Source organism: Doryrhamphus excisus, linkage group LG8, assembly GCF_037039965.1.
Source record: "Doryrhamphus excisus strain RoL-2023G ecotype Guam linkage group LG8, RoL_Dexc_Guam_v1.1, whole genome shotgun sequence".
Taxonomy (NCBI): Eukaryota; Metazoa; Chordata; class Actinopteri; order Syngnathiformes; family Syngnathidae; genus Doryrhamphus; species Doryrhamphus excisus.
The window spans coordinates 22,050,842-22,075,103 of record NC_136364.1 but is presented as its reverse complement, the minus strand read 5'-3'; the positions used below and the strand labels follow the sequence as shown (position 1 = coordinate 22,075,103).

The 24,262-nt window shown below is 37.2% G+C and overlaps 1 protein-coding gene across 3 annotated transcripts in view; it reads right to left on the bottom strand.

Moving 5' to 3' along the window:
- Positions 1-24,262, bottom strand: part of lsamp (limbic system associated membrane protein) — a 292,224-nt gene that overhangs the window by 50,586 nt on the left and 217,376 nt on the right. For all 3 annotated transcript variants that reach the window (XM_058080762.2, XM_058080760.2, XM_058080761.2), the window contains 2 exons: positions 4,826-4,970; positions 2,451-2,538 (listed from right to left, as the gene is read on the bottom strand). In XM_058080762.2, coding sequence (XP_057936745.2) covers positions 2,451-2,538; positions 4,826-4,970 — 233 coding nt within the window. The remainder of the gene's footprint in view (positions 1-2,450; positions 2,539-4,825; positions 4,971-24,262) is intronic.

The window sequence follows — 24,262 nt, the reverse complement described above, 5'->3', positions numbered from 1 at the left end:
CATTTGATCAGATTACAATTGAGTGCATCCCATAATCAGTTCCCAGTTCCACATGTCCAAAAGGAGTAGGAAGAAGCAAAGCTTATTAAATCCTACCCCTCCATCTGGTACTTTTACAATCAGTAACTGTTACATTTGTTCACTTCCTGCTTTCCATAATACAGTTTTAAGGTTTTTTTTATTTAATTTTTTTTAAATAATGTACCTCATACCGAAGTACGAGTTTTTTTTTATATATTTTTACATTTTTTAATTTGAATTTCTTTTTAAATAATGTACCTCGTACCAAAGTACGAGGTGATATGAGCATCCAATGCCATAATGGGTACCATAGTAACTGTCAATATAGTGATATATATAGCACATCATAACATAACATGTTATAATCATAACATAATTTTCATTGGTGGTTTGAAATTTCTGTGTAAATCCCATTTTTTTTAATTGTCTTGATGAAATATAAAAAATTTTTGACACATGGATTTTTGGATTTCATGAGCTAAATGCTAAAAAAGATCCAAATTAAAAAAATAAAGTGCTTGAAACAATTTAGTTGATGTGTAATAAACCTTGAGAAGAAAATGTGGTTAAAAATATATATATTTTCCATAGTAACTGCTAGTGATTTGTGCAAAAGGAGCCTCAAAGTATTGGTGATATACAGTAATCAAAACATAATTAAACATAATTTTCATTGGTGGTTCTGTGTAAATCCCATTTTTTTTTATTGTTTTGATGAAGTATTAAAATTTTTTGACACATGGATTTTTGGATTTCATGAGCAAAATGCTAAAAAAGATCAATATTTTAAAAATAAAATGCTTGAAACAATTTAGCTGATGTGTAATAAAACTTGAGAAGAAAATGTGGTTAAATACATATATATATATAATAATTATTATTTTAAATATATATAAAATAATCTTACTCATAAGAAATTCAACTGATAAACTGAATTAATCGAATACATTCACCTTAAAAAAACGGGTATGTAAGCCTTTTACCACAAACAATAATAACTGCTTGGTTATTAAGTTGACATCCCAAGATCGAAAACGCGACATTCAGTCAAAAGTTATCACATGCTGTGTGCGCAAATGTTTCTGCATCTCTGTAGTATTTCCTCCCTTTGATGAAATATCCACTTTGCAAGTACTGTAAAGTTGCCCTGGTGTTATCCTTTGGCGTGAAATGCAACCAAACATTAAAGCGTTTGCGCTGCTTGGGCTGCACGTTTCTGGTGGCGATTGTTGAATGACGTAGCCACGGTTCAACTGCAGCTTATCGACAAGAACATGCCAGTGGAAAAACATATTCACACATTTCCCAGAAATGTACTTTGTGGAGAAGATGTCACAAAACGTAGTAGCGGGCTACAACAGCACAGCATCACAAGGGCAATAAAATGGAATGAGACTGTCGGAGGCACAGCGGCGGACAAAAGAGCAGGGAATGAAAGAAATAATCAATGTTTGCTTGTAGCCGTTGCATTAGCTGAGATAAATGAGACTCCTGGTACAGAGTCTGGATGTAGACATTGGACATTCCGAAGATCAAGCAGTGAATAATCGGACACAAAGTAGTCAAGGAAGATGAGGCAATTTGTCGCTATAGATCTTAGGAAAAAGACATCGATTCGCATATTGACCTTTGAATACTCTAATAAATGGTTCATATTGCACATTCATTGGCGCATGAGAAGATCCGTGGTCAGCCATTGTGTTGAAATTGCGACTCATTATTTAGTTTTTAGTATTATTTTCACAAAAATACAATCTGAGAACTCATAAATATTGGTGTAAAAAAACACTGACCAGCCATGTTTTGTAGCTATCAGTTTTTGGCATAATTCCCGTTAAATATTTTCAGTTAATTCAACCTGTTTGGCTTCTCTTCTCGAGAATCCACAACAGTTTTGGCCCAATCCAGATTGGATCAGGATTGAATCCACTTTTTGTTTTACATCAGTACCACTGTACTCTACAGTATCCATGCTAAAACCTGTTTGTTGTATGTTTTTGGTTCATTCAGTCATTCATTTTCTACCGCTTTTTCCTCACGAGGGTCGCAGGGGGTGCTGGAGCCTATCCCAGCTGTCTTCGGGCGAGAGGCGGGGTACACCCTGGACTGGTGGCCAGCCAATCACAGGGCACATATATAGACAAACAACCATTCACACTCACATTCATACCTATGGATAATTTGGAGTGGCCAATTAACCTAGCATGTTTTTGGAATGTGGGAGGAAAAACCCACGGGGAGAAACATGCAAAACCGAGGGTGGAATCGAACCCTGGTCTCCTAGCTGTGAGGTCTGCACACTAACCACTTATCCACCGTGCCGCTTGGTTTAAATCGACTGGATATTATTATAGCTCAATGCTATTAATGCTACAATTTTGACATATATAAGTGACATAAGTCATTTTTTTCAAGTAGATGTAGCTTACCTTGTACAATGAGGTAGACCAACGAGGGCTTGGGCTGCTGCTTTGTCTGTATGGAACAGGTATACGACCCTTCGTCATACACATCCACCTAGACAGGAAGCAGATTAGTTTACATTTTTGTCAACAAAAAACATCATTAAGGGCATCCGTATTGTGAAACATCATCAAAAGCAAAGACACATTTTTAACATCTTAGCCCATTTTTGTGAAATTTTACCCCAAACTAAGATGCAATGCTTTCATTGTAACAAAGGATTTTAATATTACCAATAATTTCCCATGATCCTCCACTGCTGCATCTACTTCTGCCGGGAATTGCATTTTGACAGCTGGCCTCCGTGTTTACACAAATCCCTGTGGTTTTGAGTAAATAAAAGCCAAAGCTGCATATTTCTTCTTCTCTCTCTCTCTCTTCCTCTATGCCTGGCCGCTTCGGCACATTGGACAGTCACGAGGGATTGTCCTCGTCCCCATAAGCTGGAAGCCATATGTGGAGGAATCCGCCACACTAAACTCCCCATAACAGGACGCGGTTGCTTGGTTGTGAAGCGAGTTAGGCCTTGTAGTTAGAGGAGTGGACCTGGCTAAGTCGGAGTTAACTGACGGCTACGAACAACCAATAGGATTCATCATCCTACCCCTGGACGCAGCATAGTATTTACATAAAACAAGGAGAGTGCACCCGCACATAGGACGGCAAAAAGTAAGTTTCCTAACATTGTAATGGTAATGGTAATGGTTTTATTTCATTTGAACATGCATCAGATTCCAATTGAGTGCATCCCATAATCAGTTCCCAGTTCCACATGTCCAAAAGGAGTAGGAAGAAGCAAAGCTTATTAAATCCTACCCCTCCATCTGGTACTTTTACAATCACTAACTGTTACATTTGTTCACTTCCTGCTTTCCATAATACAGTTTAAGGTTTTTTTTTTGTTTTTTTTAATAATGTACCTCGTACCAAAGTACTCGGTGATATGAGCATCCAATGCCATAATGGGTACCATAGTAAGTGTCAATATAGTGATATATATAGCACATCATGACTGGTTCAAGACTCTTCATCCTTGTATTTAGCTAATTTATTTTATTTATTAATTTATTTTATTAATTTTTATTAATTTTTTGGGTGTTTTTAAACATTTTTTTAATTTTTTTTATTTTTTGTCCCGTACCAAAGTACTGGGTGATATGAGCATCCAATGCCATAATGGGTACCATAGTGCGTGTCAATATAGTGATATATATAGCACATCATGACTGGTTCAAGACTCTTCATCCTTGTATTTAGCAAACATCAACTGCTTGTATTGTTTCTTGAATTGGCTCATCGTTGTGCATTGTTTGATTTCCTTACTCAATCCATTCCATAGTTTGATTCCACATACTGAAATGCTATGGCTAGCATAACGTAGTCCTAGCATAGAAGTGTTTCAAATGTACTTCTTCCCTGAGATCATATTTCTCCTCTCTTGTAGAGAAGTATTGGATGACATTTTTAGCTAATTGGTTATTTTTAGCCTTATGCATTATTTTAGCTGTTTGAAGATGAACTATATCAGCAAGTTGAAGTATTTGTGATTTTAGAAATAAGGAGTTAGTATGTTCTCTGTAGGCGGCATTATGAATTATCCTTACTGGCCTTTTTTTGCAGTCCATTTAACGAGTGAAGATTGCTTTTATAGTTATTGGCCCATATTTCCACACAATAAGTAAGATATGGTAGAACCAGAGAGCAATAAAGAGTGTGGAGTGATTTCTGATTGAGAACAAATTTTGCTTTGTTCAATACTGAAATATTTCTGGCCACCTTTTGTTGTATATTTGTAATATTAGTTCTCTAGATTTATTACTTTATAAACCTAGAGGTACTCCCATTGAGGTGTGTGGTAATACCAGCAGTCGTCCTTGAATTTGAGATGTACAAAAAAAATGTTGATTTGCTTCTTGTTGCTTCAAAAGTAAATAACAAATACACAGTACATCTTGAAAATTGTCTAAGACGCAACAGCTTGAATTGATTGATCACATTGGGACAGTATTAAATATAAACGTGCTATTGGCAGTGCATCAACCTAATACATACATACTGTATGAACACAGGCCGATACATCAGTGATTGAATTCTAAGAAATAAGAAGTAGTAAGTAATACTGTTCCTTTTTATTTACAAGCCACTGAAATAGCTGTCAGGGATCTACAGTAAAGTGAAAGTAAACTGCCGTGACCTGAATTGTAAGTTGGTATGAATAAGCACGGGACAGCATATTCACTTCTTGATATGTGATGCTACCAGACACTTTCTTTCCTTTCTCCACGACTATGCATAATGTTCCCTTATGTGGATTTACTTAGTTTTAGGTCCCTGTTATTACCTTTTGTATGCGTAGGCTGTACTCAAGCTGTCCTTTAGTAACCAGATCGACCCTGGGGTCCAAAGACCACTTGTCCTGGCCAGCAAAGATGATGTTTGATCGATTGAGCCAGGCCACCTTGGAGGATTTGTCATCAACATAACACCTGTGGGCACAGCAGAGAGAAAGTGAGGAGAGAGTGATGAGACCTGATTTCTCTGTAAGGGATGCTGTTGTTTACTGAATTCTCCAGTTCATTTAATGAAGTTACTGCACTGATAATTAACAGCGAGAATGCAATCACAACCCGAGGGTTGGCAACGTGCCCGCAATGGATGTCTGTCTTGTCATTAGGTTTCTGAATGGATTTGCCCCTCCATTATTTTAAGTTTTTATAAAGACGAAAAGAGTCAAAATTATATAATTAGTAACGTCCATTCCGATCTGATGACAATTAAAAAGTTTTATGTTTACTGTAACTGGATCTGTAAGTTATATCTTTTGGTTTTCTGGTGTTCTATGTTGGTGTCCTTTGTAAATGTATGTGTTTATGGTGCCTGCCTAAGGACAACAGATGGAATTTAGCTACTGCAGCTGCAGTAATTCTGGCATACTCACTGCCTTGCTTTTGCTCATATGTTCATTAATATGCACCGCCATAATCAAATAAATAAACAAACTTCTGTTCTAACCACATGTGTTAACGAAGAGCCGAGGCACTGCAGGTTTTCTTTCCAACCAGTTTTACTCCAGCAGGTGATTTAATTGACGAGAACCTTCCCTCAAACCACAGGAGGGTTAATCATTAAAATCACAGACTTTAGAGACCGGCTGGAAAGAAAATATTAAAAATATTGGTCACAGAAGTAATCTTTGTCCATGTGGAAAATGGTCATCGTGTTCCCAACTTGATGTTAAAGTATGACATTATAATATAAAGCACTTAGAGCACAAAAGCACACCTTTGCTTTTCAGATTTATGCCATCCTTGTCCAAACTTTTGCCACAGGCAGACCGTGGTTACCTTTATTTATTACTTCATTGATCCTGGAATGGATTGTTTACACTCTGAGTAGATACTGTATGTCTGCACAACTTTGGTGTGCCCCAAGGAGTCTTTACTTTTCTGTAGGTTTTGAATAAACAATGCTGTCAATTTTAATTGATCACCCTGATCAAAATTGTACTACCAGTTAATAAATTGCAAGGATTTACATTTTGCACTTTTTTATTTTTTTTTTTTTTTAGTCTGGGTGAGACTGGGCCGCATCAGGTTTTCCAAAAAAAAAAAAAAACACATTTATTGAAAACTAAATTTTTTTTAAAACTTCGCTTTGGTTCCAATTTCCTCAAGAAAAGCTCTGATAAAACATTCCACGGTTCCACTTTTTATTTTTCGAAAATAAGATGAAAAATAAATAAACAAATCAAGAATAAAGAAAATCAATCAGTAATAAATAAATATAATAATAATAATAAAACGGCATATAATAAAAACTTAAGAAGCCACATATAGTTGGTGGGTAGACAAATTATATTTTCAGATTAAAATGAACAAAGCATTATTAGAGCCCTGTAGACATGACAAAACACGACTATAGTCACATTTATACTCTTTTTATTTACAACATATTGCGCAACTGCAGGGTCTTGAGACACATGCTAACTCGCAAACTAGAGAGCTAGCGACCTAAACGGTAGCCTTCAAGTTATTTCCTTTCAACTTAAATAGCCAAAAACTTACCACTTCCACACGGATAGGGAGGATAACTATTAACAGTTATTTAAACTTTAACATGAACATGAATCAAACGTAATAATTTTTTCTGGGTACATGATACCATACAGCATCCATATCGAACTTGCGCGGGCCGCACTAACATTAAACTTTCATATCAAGGCGGGGGCCTCAAACTAGTGTCCTGCGGGCCACATTTGGCCCGCGGGCCGCGTGTTTGAGACCCCTGAAGTAGAGCTTCAAAAATGCAAAAAATAAAATAAATGGTGTAACGAGCATTACACAGACTGTCCATCTCATTAGCTAAACACAAGATTAAGACCACAGCCTTTAAAAGTCAGAATCAAAAATGTGGATTCAATGTCATGTTCTCGAAAAAGAACACGGTGAGATTGTTGAGCTGCACAAACAAGGTCTTTGGCTACACAAGGTCTGTCAAGACGCAGGGCAATCCTTGGCCCAAATGAAGGTTGTTACTGGTGCCGAGCGAAGTACAATAACCATCAGACGGCATCTGTGAGAGAAGGGTATTAAAAACTAATAATGTCTTCAAATGCCTCGGATTAGAATTTGCACAAGAGCACAGGATAATGGGGCATTGAAAGGTGGAAGAAAGTTTTCTTCTTTAATTAGAAAAAAATGTAACCTTGTAAAAAAAAAAAAATTAACCTGAATTTAGCTTCAGGTTGTGCAGGGGTGTCAAACGGCGGAAAAACTATGTGGAGATGTTGCAGGGGGCATCCGTCATGACTGACAACGGTTTAGATCACGACGACCGCCTGACAAAAGTACTCCTTCCAGAAGCATAACGCCACTGGACCATCTGGATTTTGGACCATCCAGCGTGTTCCCTTAATCTTTGATCAGGAGTGATTAATTAATCTCACTTACCATTACTTTATTACTCCTCTACTCATTCCATCTTTTTCATGTTCGTATTTTACCGTTATTTGATTGACAAATATGACACTGATAGTACGATTGCGGATGGTGTATGGACACATCCGTCAGTGGAGTCCGCCACGGACCAATGAGCAAGGACATCTCGCATGGGTGGAAAATGATCTGCGTGTCTGCGTGATGAATAAATATAAAAGTGAGATGTCAGAAAAGAGGAGATATTAATCGTAATGTAAACTGACAGTGGATTTACATGCAAATTTCAGCAACTCTTCAGCTTGGGAGAGATGAGAACGCTGCTGTGTTGATGTTTGAAGTCGAGAACGTAGACCAGAAGGGAAGTGGACTGAGACTTTTTGGCAAAGTGGAGCAGTCCCCGCAGGATGAGGGCACGGGTCTGCTTTCTTTGTGTGGTATTCTGTTTTTCTTCAGAAAAACTCAATTTTTCTGTTAAGTGTCTTTGAGTATTTTGAAAAGCGCTATACAAATAAAATGTATTATTATTATTATTATTATTATTATATTTAGTTAAACACTTGGGAAATAAGGCTTAGTGGAAAAATCTGATTATGATTCTGTTCTGTACTTTCTTATCGATAAGAAGATTATTTCAGACCGTTGGGTTGGTTTGGTATGAGGTCATTAGGAAGAAATTAAACAAGAACAATTAATTTTTATACTGTCGATGAACCCAATATGTTAATGGTCTTATTGGACTCAACTCACATGGGTTAATTTGAAAAGAACACCGGATAGCCTCCGGGTTAATTTAATGGCATCGACTGTATATCCTTTTACAGCCTTAACAAACACACACAGGCCGACGTCCATACCCAAATACTTACACTGCAGTCTAAAGCTTCTAAAGCATCGAAAACTTCAACCCTCGTCTCCCCGCCTTTGCTGTGCTTCTCTTCTTTAATTTGTCATTTCACCAATTGTGGGTTTCATCTCCACTCTAATCTTTCCATCTATAGAAGCATGACGCAGGAATTGACCGAAATAAATAGAAATCAAATGGAATTTATTGATCTATTCGATGCCTCAGATGTCTTTGCTAACCCTTTGCCCTCTTTCTAAATGTGCGCCTTGAAAGACCCGCGACTTGCCAGGGAGGGCAGCTCCGACTGTAGAACGTTGACGGCTGAACCCGCTTCTTTTTTCTCGATAATCGACAACCTGCCGGAAAGAACATAACTTCCCAAACTCGGTCAGAACAGTTGTGTCCGTGTCACACTCACTTCCTTTAGACCAGGGGTCTCAAACACGTGGCCCGCGGGCCAAATGTGGCCCGCAGGACACTAGTTTGAGGCCCCCGCCTTGATATGAAAGTTTAATGTTAGTGCGGCCCGCGCAAGTTTGATATGGATGCTGTATGGTATCATGTACCCAGAAAAAATTATTACGTCTGATTCATGTTCATGTTAAAGGTTAAATAACTGTTAATAGTTATCCTCCCTATCCGTGTGGAAGTGGTAAGTTTTTGGCTATTTAAGTTGAAAGGAAATAACTTGAAGGCTACCGTTTAGGTCGCTAGCTCTCTAGTTTGCGAGTTAGCATGTGTCTCAAGACCCTGCAGTTGCGCAATATGTTGTAAATAAAAAGAGTATAAATGTGACTATAGTCGTGTTTTGTCATGTCTACAGGGCTCTAATAATGCTTTGTTCGTTTTAATCTGAAAAAAATAATTTGTCTACCCACCAACTATATGTGGTTTCTTAAGTTTTTATTATTATTATTATATTTATTTATTACTGATTGATTTTCTTTATTCTTGATTTGTTTATTTATTTTTCATCTTATTTTGTGCAGAAAAATATTAATATCAGATATTTGAGAACAGTGGAATGTTTTATCAGAGCTTTTATTGTAGAAAATCGGAACAAAAGCTTGTATAAAAAAGTTTGTATATTTTTCTGTTTTTAATAAATGCGTTTTTTTTTTTTTTTTGGAAAACCTGATGCAACCCAGCCTTGCCCAGACCCTAGCTCCAGTGGCCCCCAGGTAAATTGAGTTTGAGACCCCTGCTTTAGACTGTCAAGGTGTGTGATCGGTCTTGTTGGACCGGAATCAAATCTGAATGCAAGTTCAACCTCTTCAAGCAAACCTGGACTAACGCCGACTATTTCCTTACAAGTAATGTGATTTCATATAAGTGGAATCCCCGAAAAATAAAAACAAAAAACGATTATGTTGTCTGAAATTAATAAATACCATACTATTCTACCATGTCAAAATCACTGGCATTTACAGTACTGTATCCATACTTTATGTGCGTTTTTTCTATATTATACAAGTCTTATGAAGTGGTCGATAGGCAATGTCCGACAGGGGACTGTGTGGGCTAACAGATGCCTGGACTATAGAGCTGCCGAGTGGGGCTTTGTTGACAGGAGGCCTGGGATGCATAGATCCGTGCCCGTGGGCTAGCTGAAGGGGAGGACCAACGGAGTATAGCGGCGAGTGCAAGCGTAATGAGAGGAATGATGTGCGAAGACTGACAGGCAGCCAATCCACTCGTTATTCTCATCAATATCCCACTTTGCTGAGCTCACCTGTTTGTTTACTTTCCAATCTTTATCTCTCACACATCGTCCGCTCCTTGACGTGGTTGTTTTTCAAATTTTTTTTCAAATGTCTTCATGGTTTATAAATGTGTATTTATCGTCGCGGCAACCATTAATTACATAATTACATAACCTGCACATGTCCACATCAAACCCGAGGAACAGTGACGTGAAAAAAGGCAGAAAAGGGTGGCTTTGATATGTGGTCAGAAAGGAGTTATTAATTACATTTATTTGTTATTCTATCAAACACTTACTCATGATGACAACAAGATCTGAGATTTAAGATGCATCTATGAATGTTGACAAAATTTGACCCCACAATTCCTGTTAAATGGCAGACTTCATGTCTTCATATCTGTCTCCGACTACTTTATAATGCTATTAACCCTCCTCTTGTGTTAGGGTCGGCACCGACCCGTTTTACATTTTAATGCATAAAAAAAAAAAAAATCACATAACATTTGTTTATTGCATCAAGGCCTTTTGAATTTGTCAGGAAACTCTATTTCAACAAAATAAAATCAAAAAATTTTTTTTTTACTACATTTTTAAATAGTCTGGTTGAAATTATGACCACTGTATTGTTAGGGTCGGTTTCGACCCGGTTATAATAATATGACTACAGTAAAGTCTTGTTATATCGATATTCTCGGGAGTCGGAAAAAATACCGATATAACCGATATAACTATCCATATATCCGATCCTGCGCCGAACTGCATTAAAAGTGGGCAATAATGCACTCGACATTATTCTATTCTATACTATAGAACAATGTCGAGCCAACGAACAACCAACGAACGCCAGCATGTACATATGAAAAACAGTGATTATTGCAAGCGATAAAAAGATATCTGAATACAACACAATTAAATACATGTATTTGTACGCTTGTGTCTTCGTTGGAATAGGTGTGTATGCTATGTCAGTTGGTTCTTCTGTTGCAGGCATGTGTTTGGCCAGCTATGTGGGGCGGGTTGAGCATGACCTGTGAACCAGGAAGTGCGGGAATCGGTGTGTGTGCTGCGCTCTGGTGGTGGAAGTGTGAAAAATAAAGTTGACTGGAAGCAGCCGTTCGCCGTGTTCTTTTTTTGGTATTGAAATCCTTAAGCAAAGATTGATTTAAACTGCTTTTGTATCGATATAAGCAGACCAAATTGGCTGGCGGGAGATGAAAAGGGCATCGTAGTAACCGGATTATCATAATAACCGGGTATCGTATTAACGGAGCTAATTATATCATAAAAGACTAGAAATTTGCCGGGAAATGAAAATAGTATCGTAATAAGTAGTAATTCGTAAAACCGATATTGATATAACGAGACTTTACTGTATAAAGTTTATGGCAAAAGTTTTCAGTTATAAGTTATTTCAGTTTAAAAAGATTTCAGTTTATACTAAAGTTCTGTTGCTTAAAACAATAACTTTTTCTACATTTTCTTGACATTAATATACATGGGTCAAAATTGACTCCAACACCATAGATGTTTCTTTAGTGATTAATACTAAAATGAGAAAATAAATCAAACTAATTGATTTAAGAGCTCTCAGTAAAAGCCAGGTAACAACCTTCAATTTATTAATATTCTTTTGACGTTCATTTTACCATTTTTGGAAATTGAAATGGAGGGGTATAGTGACTAAAAAAAAGGCCTACATGCCCACACCAAAATTATTAATTATTATTATTAATGAGGAAGCCTAAGAAGGTAACCAAGACATGAGAAGCAAATTTGTTGGTAACTTATTGTATTTTATAGCTGATTGAATACATGGGTCAAAACCGACCCGTTAACAAAAGAGATGATACCAGAAAGCGAACACAAGAGGAAGGTTAACTAAAACAAGTCTTGAGCTCACACCACATATGGCGGCATGCAAACAGAGGACATAATCCGCATAAACAAGGTTAAACAATAGATTAGAGATAATGACTCTGCTGCAGTATGTTTTATTATCCTAACTGTACAAGAACCTGACATAAAAACATAAACAAACAATCTCCCAGACTCTGATAGCTTTCGGTCGTTTGCATGGTAATAATTTGGACGGGAGAAACAGGAGACGTTATGATGCCAATTAAGTCTGATGGGAACATACGATGACACAAAAATGGGAGGGTTATGTAATTAGTTTTGTAAGCTCGGAAATATTTGTAGTATTGAGTTTTTCTTTCAACAAAAAAAAGCAGACAGGCAGAAAGGGAATAGCATGCTCCCACTTGGAAAAGAACAAACGCATGAATGTTTTTTATCGCAGTGCTGATCTATCCGAGGCTCTCCATGCCTTGTGTGTGGTTATTGCAAATCCTGTGATTAACGTTTGAATAGGCATGAATAGAGCAACATGGTGGCATGCCTTGTCAAAGCAAAAAGGTTCTGACTGGAAACACATCTCGAAATTTGAGTATATTAAGAAAACAAGAAGATAGTCAAAATGTACGATATGCGAACATTTACAGTCATGGCAAAAAAAACCGACACACTAAAGACTGCTCCGTTTCTATCTGTCACAGGAAATGGATAATTTATTGTGTACCGTGTGACAATAATGCAGAAAATCACATATACCAGCCACAAGCTCTTATCACCTTCCATAAGAGAGAAAAGTCGTTAAAAGGTTCAAAGTGCTAAGCTAACGACTCAATCGGTTTTTCTACAGCAACCATAGGTTCTATCCATTTGTCATTTAGAATTATTTTGCATTGATTTCTTAATCTAATTTCAGTTCATGCTCAGTTGTTTGGAACAAATTAAATGGATTTTCATTATTTGCTATTGGAAAAAAATTCCTTGGTTTTCATGTTCCGTTTTTTTTTTCTTTTTTTTTTTTTTACGTTCGGAATGAATGGGAATGAAAACCGAGATTTGTTTCTATTGTTTGGCTAACCCAGACAGGAGATTGAATGATTCCAATCCGACAACTTAGACAACCGTCAACATTTTATCCTGGCGTTGCTTTAAATGCTTAGTGCCAAATGAACCCGAAACCCTCATATATGAATTTCAAAAGGACTTCTCTGTATTTGCCGCTGGCATCAAGCTCAAGGCCAAATTACATTACTTAAGTTTGAAACACATTCAAGGCTGGAGAACATTGTTGACTTTAGGCAGCGAAAAGAGCAACTAAACTAGCATTAAGCACTCCGTAACACCCGAACAACAACTGTAGTTGATTATGAATATGATTCTGAAACAGGAGTTGAGGCTTGTGCTCCCTTCAGTGGTGGTCGATGTCCGGTTCATCTATTATGTCACATCAAAACAAGGCATCTTGCGAGGCAAACACGGCCATGAATAACAACTCAATGTTATAATATTGGTACACGTTAGATCCAGTCACGTACAATCAGGGGAGGAGAGAACATTAAAAATAAGAAATAATCACATAAAATACTGTAAATATGAATATGTGGACAATTAAATGTTTTATAAAAGACTTTTCTGTATGATTGGCACATTTCCTGATCAATTACTGGCCAGAAATGTGAGATGAACCTACCACAAGGGTCTCTTAATGGCGTAGTGTTATTAATACTAATGACTTTTATCATTGACCAAGGTTTCATTTTAAGACGAAGAAGTATTGGAAAACATTCATTCATTCATTTTCTACCGCTTATCCTCACAAGGGTTGCGGGCGTGCTGGAGCCTATCCCAGCTGTCTTCGGGCGAGAGGCGGGCCAGCCAACCACAGGGCACATATGGTACCGATATGTTTTTTTTCCGGCCGATGCTGATACCGTTTTTTTTCCATCACCCTTAGCCGATGGCCGATTTTGCTTGATTTTATTTTTATTTTTATTTTTATTTTTATTTTTATTTTTATTTTTATTTTTATTTTTATTTTTATTTTTATTTTTATTTTTATTTTTATTTTTATTTTTATTTTTATTTTTATCTCTGTCTTTGGGCCAGAGGTGGGGTACACCCTGGACTGGTCACCAGCCAATCACAGGGCACATATAGACAAACAACCATTCACACTCACATTCATACCTATGGACAATTTGGAGTGGCCAATTAACCTCGCATGTTTTTGGAATGTGGGAGGAAACCGGAGTACCCGGAGAAAACCCACGCACTCCACACGGAGATGCCCGAGGGTGGAATTGAACTTGGGTCTCCTAGCTGTGTGGCCTGCACGCTAACTACTCGGACACTGTGCAGCCTTATTTGAAAACATCTTTTAACTAAACTGAAATATCGCCTTCTTTTTGTTTTTGTCCTCTTAATAAGTAATCTGTACTAAGAAAAACTCCAAAGGAGATAGTACCTCACCACCCGTGAACCTCGCTGCATGTCACTGATTAGATCTAATAGCCTATAGCTCTTGTGGCAATGGTGATTAAAACTAAATGCTATCAAAATGGCGGCGATGTCTACTGGGATTTATCTGGTTTTGAATGGCAAATATATAAATGTGTGTGGTCAAGTTAAATACGACAGAAGTTTCTGTTTTATTTGGCAGATTGATGACATCAAGCGACAACATCAAGTACAAGGAATCATCAGTAAAACAATCAATGACCATCCGTCTAATGTTGGACAAAAACATAATCAGGAAAACAAGATGCATCATTTCCAACATTAATTGATGAAATTAGCTCAAGCAAACAATTCTTATTAATTAAATAAACAATGTTGCTTCAATAGCTCGCTTGCATTAATTACTGTGAAGTTGTGCACCAAACAAATACGCACACTGGTACGCACAGACATCATCACACCTCATTTTTTTGGTGAAAGAGTTCAAGAGTTCAACCTATGACGGCACTGTCAGCTTTTCCAGCATTCAGGTCCTTGGCTAATGAAGAGTCTAACACTTTGTGTCAAGTGTATGAGTTCACAATTTTACAGAATCCTTACTAACTACTGGGAAGGAAAATCCCAACGTAGTACTTTATCTGTCATGTCAGAGTAGACTTATTAAAAATCCTTCCTACCTTTTAAATATATGTCTGTTCCTCTTAAAGAAAATCATTTAAAACGTGTTTTACAGAACCACAGGTTATAAAATACACACACCAAAATGACTCTAATTAGGGTAGACTAGCACCAGAAACACTGACTTAGGTTTTTTTTTTAATTTTTAATCAGACATAAGCAGAAAATAATGTTTGACTTTACTGAAGATGGTCCTCATCCAATACTTCCCGCTTATAGGAAACAGAAAGTCAGGTCAACAAGATCAGTACGGAAACATGCAGTAAACGTTATTGATTGTCCAGGATTTTCAACCACGTATTCTAACAAGTAAGGTTATATTTTTGTGTTGATTTATGCTGTCAGTGATATATTCATTTCACAAAATGTTTTTCTGGTATTTAGGCATACTTTATCGTGGTATTGAACCGCACTGCATCACTCGATGTAATTTATAATGCCTCTCTTTAAGATTAAAAAAATGCCCTCAATTTGGTAAGTGCACTAAGTGTTGCCAGCGTTTGCAGATTCAATTCCAATATTGATTTCCCTCGGGAAGAAAGTATATACAGTATGTATATTATCTAGTGAATGAGTGATGACAGCGTAACCTCAACAAAACTAATACCTCAATACACAAGAAATGGACTTCTAGCAGCAAGACAGCATCGAATGGGCATAAGGTGATGCTTACATTGACCTGGGAGCTAAATGCTAAATGATCTGTCCAAGGCCTACTCCTAGAGGTGGTGGTCCTGGACTCAGGGAGGTCTACTGGATATGGTGTGTATCTGTGTGTTACCACGGTAAATTGGTAACGGTTTTATTTCATTTGAACATGCATCAGATTCCAATTGAGTGCATCCCATAATCAGTTCCCAGTTCCACATGTCCAAAAGGAGTAGGAAGAAGCAAAGCTTATTAAATCCTACCCCTACATCTGGTACTTTTACAATCAGTAACTGTTACATTTGTTCACTTCCTGCTTTCCATAATACAGTTTAAGGTTTTTTTTTTGTTTGTTTTGTTTTTTTTAAATAATATACCTGGTACCGAAGTACTCGGTGATATGAGCATCCAATGCCATAATGGGTACCATAGTAAGTGTCAATATAGTGATATATATAGCACATCATGACTGGTTCAAGACTCTTCATTCTTGTATTTAGCAAATTTATTTTATTTATTAATTTATTTTATTAATTTTTTATAATTTTTTGGGTGTTTTTAAACATTTTTTTAATTTTTTTTATTTTTTGTCCCGTACCAAAGTACTGGGTGATATGAGCATCCAATGCCATAATGGGTACCATAGTAAGTGTCAATATAGTGATATATATAGCACATCATGACTGGTTCAAGACTCTTCATCCTTGTATTTAGCAAATTTATTTTATTCATTAATTTATTTTATTAATTTTTATTAATTTTTTTTAGTTTTTAAACATTTTTTTAATTTTTTTATTTTTTGTCCCGTACCAAAGTACTGGGTGATATGAGCATCCAATGCCATAATGGGTACCATAGTAAGTGTCAATATAGTGATATATATAGCACATCATGACTGGTTCAAGACTCTTCATCCTTGTATTTAGCAAATTTATTTTATTCATTAATTTATTTTATTAATTTTTATTAATTTTTTTAGTTTTTAAACATTTTTTTATTTTTTTTATTTTTGTCCCGTATCAAAGTACTCTGTGATATGAGCATCCAATGCCATAATGGGTACCATAGTAAGTGTCAATATAGCAAACATCAACTGCTTGTATTGTTTCTTGAATTGAATTATCCTTACTGACCTTTTTTGCAGTACATTTAGCGAGTGAAGATTGCTTTTGTAGTTATTACACCATATTTCCACACAATAAGTAAGATATGGTAGAACCAGAGAGCAATAAAGAGTGTGGAGTGATTTCTGATTGAGAACAAATTTTGCTTTGTTCAAAATTGAAATATTTCTGGCCACCTTATGTTGTATATTTGTAATATGAGGTTTCCAGCTCATATTTTCATCTATTGTGATCCCCAGAATTTTTTTTTTTGCGTGTCCTTTCTGCTGTTTAAATTAAAGTGCTGATTAATCTGGAACTAGGATTGTTAAATGTACGTAAATTAAGTTATTTAATAAATTAAATAAATGACTTACCCAGTTTTTTCCGTTTTGAAAAGAGGCAGTTATTATGAACTGACGAGGAGCGATCTCAATGACATGACTACGTTCCTTTCATGTACGTTGGTGTGCATGATCAATCATAGCTTGAAGCGGAAACTGTGACAAATGCAAGCGGGAGACTGTAAAAGGGATGAATGTCAGCAGACGCGTTTGCACCACCCACCACTCAACGTTTTTGCCCCCCTGGTCTGAGACAAAGGTAGCCCGACACACTTCATAATCAGTTGATTCATTCTTCCAGACAAATGGACAAATATTCCTTACACACACCAGAATACTATAAATAGAACAAAATCAGGTGCGTATATAAGACGATATTAAAGTCTCCAGTCTATTTCTATCTATCCATCATATGTCCCCAGAGTATCTCTTATGGCCCATTAACTTAGTGTCTCTTCCTGCTTCCATCACTACTCTCGGCTGTCTCCATCATCGCAGAAAATTCTCTCCTTTTCCATTCACTCTCTCCAACGCTCGAGATGTTGTGGTTGTCAGCCATGACTCCTGTGGTGTAAATGAAGCATCCTAGCATCTATCTTACCACGAGTAGTTCCCCAGGACCCATTAAGCATGACTCCATTGGGAGAAAATGGACCCACATGTTCACTTACAGTGAAATCCAATTGAATGCTGCTTTGTGGCTTTGCACTGTGGCGGTACAAAGAGGCAAGTGATGCCTTCAGTGTCCTTTTCACAGACTTTATCATACATATACATTCTATCGCCAATAGCTATATTATTGTAAACATTCATTCTCTTGCTAACCCAGAATTATCAGGAAGGTATTACTTTTGGCATAACAAAACGATTAGCGTAGCACATACTAATAAAGTTCCTCTTACTGAATAGTATCTTTCACAACAAATGGATGAACATCAGATGGAAAGGAGGGAAGGAGGAATTTGGGATACCGTCTCAGTGTCAGTCTGTCAGTATAGGCATTGTCAACCAAGAGATGGTGAGAATGAAAGATATGGTAATGGTAATGGTAATGGTAATGGTAATGGTAATGGTAATGGTAATGGTAATGGTAATGGTTTTATATCATTTGAACATGCATCAGATTCCAATTGAGTGCATCCCATAATCAGTTCCCAGTTCCACATGTCCAAAAGGAGTAGGAAGAAGCAAAGCTTATTAAATCCTACCCCTCCATCTGGTACTTTTACAATCACTAACTGTTACATTTGTTCACTTCCTGCTTTCCATAATACAGTTTAAGTTTTTTTTTTCTTTGTTTTTTTTTTAAATAATGTACCCCGTACCGAAGTACGAGGTGATATGACCCTACAATGACATAGATAGGACATTTGAAGTTGAGAAACCAACGCAATTCACAGTTGGCACAACACAAGTAGGGTGATGGCATAAAAAGTGTCAAATAAAAACAAATAAGATTTGAAAACAGTGAGGAAAAAGTGGTAGAAAATGAATGAATGAATGAATGGTTCTGGTCTAGTGATGGAGCTCATTAGACCTTGAAAAAGAAGTAAGTGCAACCATGTTTCGTATGATGGATTGCATCAGTATGGAGTAAGATGTGCATGCAGAAAAAATTTTTTTGTGAGAATAACAAGTCTGAAATTAAGAATGCAAACAGCAATTTAGACTTGTGGTTTCTTCATTATCATCAAAGTTACCTCCATAATGCCATAATACCACAATTCAAATAGTGAAGAAGAAAGTGAAGAAGGGGGCTTTCATCTCAGGAGACGAGGAGTGTCCATGGGCGACCTCAATTTAGATCAGGAGTTACAACAAGGACTACAAAAACAAACAGGAACAAACCTCTGGTGACCAGTAGACCACAAATTGAATCTCAGGTTTGATTCTGGCCCTACTGCACCTCCTACTCCATAACCAGCACCGGCAGTTCACACCTCACCTATGGTCAAACCTCACCGAACCTCCACTTACTGTCCCAGACGGCCCCCCTACGACCCACCACCATCCTGTCTTGATGTTCTTCGTCATCTCCAGTGCTTTCAAAACAACTGCAGTTGATCATCACCTCGCTGCATGATCCATCAACTACCTGACTGACAGACCGGAGTCGGTGAGGCTGGACGACTGTGCTTCGGTTGTGGCAGTTAACAGCACGCGACTCCCCAGGGACGATGCTCTCAGAATTGTTCACTTCAGACACAACGTCTGCAGATGTTCTCCACAGTCATGGGTTGTATGTCTGAGGGGAACGATCGGGAATACATTGCAGTCATGGCAGGCTTATATTGACTGCTGTGCACGTAACCGTCGGCACACACACTACTAAGACAAAGTAGTTTGGGATTGATGACTTTCGGCGGACACCTCTACCACCTACATCGGTGACCATGCAGGGATCGGCCATTTGAGATAGTGGACTCTTTTAAATACCACTTCAATAGTAATCCCACACTCTTTTTAATGACGCTTAATTTCAGTCTATTACAGTGAAAAATACATAATTCATGAATATGATATAAGCGGGATAATCCATACTAATGTGTGTTTCAAAGCATGCTGATTATTTTTGGTTGGTTGGCCTATTTTCTCTGTGCATTGGGTTCAAAATCTGGATTATCGCTCCATTATTTGAAGTTCTAACGAAGCGCATAAATATGGATTTAAACCAGAAAAAAAATGTAATTATTAATGTAATACATAGTAAGACATATAAACATATCCGTTTCAATAAATACAAATTAAGAATTGATGTCCTTTCCTGAGAGAACCAATCATTAAACTACAAAAAGCAGCTCCTAGCACCCAGCCTGTGAGGCTTAGTCAAAGCTGCCACACCTCTTTACATTCACATCTAACTTTAGGTCAAGGAACTTGGACGGTGCTGTCAGAACCGTTAAATGCCACGGGAAACATGCCCCCGAATTGATATTAAAGGGCATTATTATTACCATGGCATCCTGGAGGATCCATCCCTCTGTTTTCTACTGCAGAATAGTAGGGAGCTCCAGCCTAGCCCAGCTACGCTCAACTGGTCGCTACTGGTAAACATAAAAACACATGCAACCCTTCACACCCTTCGAATTATCACCAGACCAAATGGCACCCACTTAGAGCATGTGTGTCAAACTGAAGGCCAGGGGGCCGGATGTAGCCCACGAAACCCTGGGAATAATGACTGTCAATAACGTTCTACATTTTTGTAGAACGATATAACTAAATAACACCCCACTCTAATTATTGTGTTTACACCACATTGCTCAACTGTAATGCACCGGGTATTGGATCACCGCACAGACGAGCTAACTCGCGAGCTAGCTAGTTAGCCTCCAATTTCCTTCATTCATTCATTTTCTACCGCTTTTCCTCACAAGAGTCGTGGGGGGTGCTGGAGCCTATCCCAGCTGTCTTCGGGCGAGACAGCGGGGTACACACTGGACTGGTGGCCAGCCAATCACAGGGCACATATAGACAAACAACCATTCACACTCACATTCATATCTATGGACAATTTGGAGTGGCTAATTAACCTAGCATGTTTTTGGAATGTGGGAGGAAACCGGAGTACCCGGAGAAAACCCACGCATGCACGGGAAGAACATGCAAACTCCACACAGAGATAGCCGAGGGTGGAATTGAACCCTGGTCTCCTAGCTGTGAGGTCTGCGCGCTAACCACTCGACCGCCGTGCCGCCCCAGCCTCCAATTTATTAATTCTAAAATAGTTTAAAACAAAGTAGGTAAGAAAGACAGAAGTAGCAACAAATTTACCACTTCCACATGGAATGGGAGGATAACTTTTTTCTATCATGTCAGACATGCCTTGACTGACATGTCAATGTTTTCTGTCAATACTAACAACTAATGACCAGAACACTACATATAGTAACTTTTATATCAATATATATATAGAATTTTTTTTGTCTTTTTTATATTTAATTTAAAAAATGTGACTGAAAATTTTTGATATTGTTTACAATGATGATTTAAAATGCATACATATTTTTTTGTTGGGTATAAAAAATATAACTGGCATTAATGGCTTGTATACAGTCCCTAGCATGTGAATGTACACAAATCATTTTGACAATTTGGAGTCGCTGTGTGGTCTGTTTTTCTAAACTTCAGTATATTTGTATAATGATACAAAAGTTGCATAGCAGTTACCACAGCAACACAAACGCAAGCACGCTGCCCACTGTACTGGGGTCTGGCAGTTTTAAAAGGTTAACATAATCAACCAATCACATTGCCCACATGCCTTTAAACTGATTACAGCCCCAAGGAGGAATATTTCCGTGGTATCTGCTGTGATGTGCCAAGAAAAGATCATTAATTCATATTTGTTAGAGTTTCGATACAAAAAAATGTGAAGAAACAACACCTCGAAACAAGTATTTTGGTTCCAAAATCAAAGCATGGGGACTTAATTGCAGGGGTGAATACGGCATCCATAAAAATACAAAGCAGACTCCAGCTGATTCTAACTTCCCGAGTGCTTGCATTGTGTAAAGCAGCAGTGTGTCCGTGTGTGTCATAAAATGGTGATGAGATGAAGGGAACACCAGCACTTTCTCCACTCAGAATAAACAATTACAGCTGCCTCTTCGGCACTACAAGCCCAAAAGTAACTTACACACCAATAAAGCTTGTAAAACAACCAGACTGGTGGGTTTCAATTATTCATCCCTCATTCTCAGACAACACGACACAGGCTGGCCAGCGGAGGTGTTGTGTGTGAGCCATAAGCGTTGATGATTTCTTGTTGCTTGGTGATGATTTCAGTGTATGAAATGTTGTTCAAGTTCAGTATCTTTTTGACAACATCACATTTCGCGTCACGCTGCGGAGGAGCAGTCATCACATCGATGCAAGATAAACTTAAACTACGACAGAAATGTTTTGCACATGGTTGAATATTTATTCATTTTAAACTTGATAATGCCATTTAAGGGTGTGTTTAACCCATAAGTGGGTCAAAAATGACCCGGTCAGGTTGTTTTCTTGAAATATCTTCGTAATAAAAAAATTTCATCATTTCATATTCCAGGTATTCCTCAAAAAACATGTTTTTGCGATCATACCATTCACATTTTTAACTTAACTTTTATAAATTTTAAGAAATTTTAGTTTTTGCCTTACTACCCCAACCTTCCATAAGTGGGTCAAAAATGACCCGGTCAGGTTGTTTTCTTGAAATATCTTTGTAATGAAAATTTTTCATAATTTCATATTCCAGGTATTCCTCAAAAAACATGTTTTTGCAATCATACCATTCACATTTTTAATTTACCTTTTATAAATTTTAAGAAATTTTAGTTTTTGTGTTACTACCCCAACCTTCCATAAGTGGGTCAAAAATGACCCGGTCAGGTTCTTTTCTTGAAATATCTTCGTAATTAAAAATTTTCATCATTTCATATTCCAGGTATTCCTCAAAAAACATGTTTTTAATATCATGCCATTCACATTTTTAACTTACCTTTTATACATTTTAAGAAATTTTAGTTTTTGTGTTACTACCCCAACCTTCCATAAGTGGGTCAAAAATGACCCGGTCAGGTTGTTTTCTTGGAATATCTTCGTAATGAAAATTTTTCATCATTTCATATTCCAGGTATTCCTCAAAAAACATGTTTTTGCTGTTATACCACATTTTTAACTTACCTTTTATACATTTTAAGAAATTTTAGTTTTTGTGTTACTACCCCAACCTTCCATAAGTGGGTCAAAAATGACCCGGTCAGGTTGTTTTCTTGAAATATCTTCGTAATGAAAAATTTTCATCATTTCATATTCCAGGTATTCCTCAAAAAACGTGTTTTTAATATCATGCCATTCACATTTTTAACTTACCTTTTATAAATTTCAAGAAATGTTAGTTTTTGCCTTACTACCCCAACCTTCCATAAGTGGGTCAAAAATGACCCGGTCAGGTTGTTTTCTTAAAATATCTTTGTAATGAAAATTTTTCATCATTTCATATTCCAGGTATTCCTCAAAAAACATGTTTTTAATATCATGCCATTCACATTTTTAACTTACCTTTTATACATTTTAAGAAATTTTAGTTTTTGTGTTACTACCCCAACCTTCCATAAGTGGGTCAAAAATGACCCGGTCAGGTTGTTCTCTTGGAATATATTTGTAATGAAAAATTTTCATCATTTTATATTCCAGGTATTCCTCAAAAAACATGTTTTTGCAATCATACCATTCACATTTTTAATTTACCTTTTATACATTTTAAGAAATTTTAGTTTTTGTGTTACTACCTCAACCTTCCATAAGTGGGTCAAAAATGACCTGGTCAGGTTGTTTTCTTGAAATATCTTCGTCATGGAAATTTTTCATCATTTCATATTCCAGGTATTCCTCAAAAAACATGTTTTTGCTGTTATATCACATTTTTAACTTACATTTTATACATTTTAAGAAATTTTACTTTTTGTGTTACTACCCCAACCTTCCATAAGTGGGTCAAAAATGACCCGGTCAGGATGTTTTCTTGAAATATCTTTGTAATAAAAATTTTTCATCATTTCATATTCCAGGTATTCCTCAAAAAACATGTTTTTAATATCATGCCATTCACATTTTTAACTTACCTTTTATACATTTTAAGAAATTTTATTTTTTGTGTTACTACCCCAACCTTCCATAAGTGGGTCAAAAAGGTTGATGGAAAAAAATCGGTATCGGTATCAGCCAGAAAAAAACCATATCGGTCCATCCGTACACATAACTTCAAGTCCACCAAGTGGATCACATCATACGCAGGTTTGTGTGCTTGGCAACAATCTAGTGGACCTTCACCCAATGCTGACCTCATTTAATTGCACCTAATGGTTTCAATGGCTGCTTTTGGCACTTGATGCTAAATATAAAGCACACGGGGCAAATATGTGCTGATAATAACAGAGGCTGGGGCACACTGACACAGATGTCTCTGCTAAATTGCCTCAACCTGAATTGATTAGTAAAAGCGTTTGCCCTCGAGGCTGCAGCGGCTTTGAGTTGATCATAATGCGAGACGAGATGAAGACAATATGAGAGACACAACAGGGAACGAGAAAGGGAACATGTATCAAGATTAGGGGTGCTCCGATCGATCGGGCGCAGATATCGGTGAAAAAGGGACTGTATCTACACCGGCTGAGACTTTCTTTAAAACGCAGTTCCCCTCCACCAATCAACTCCGCCCCCGC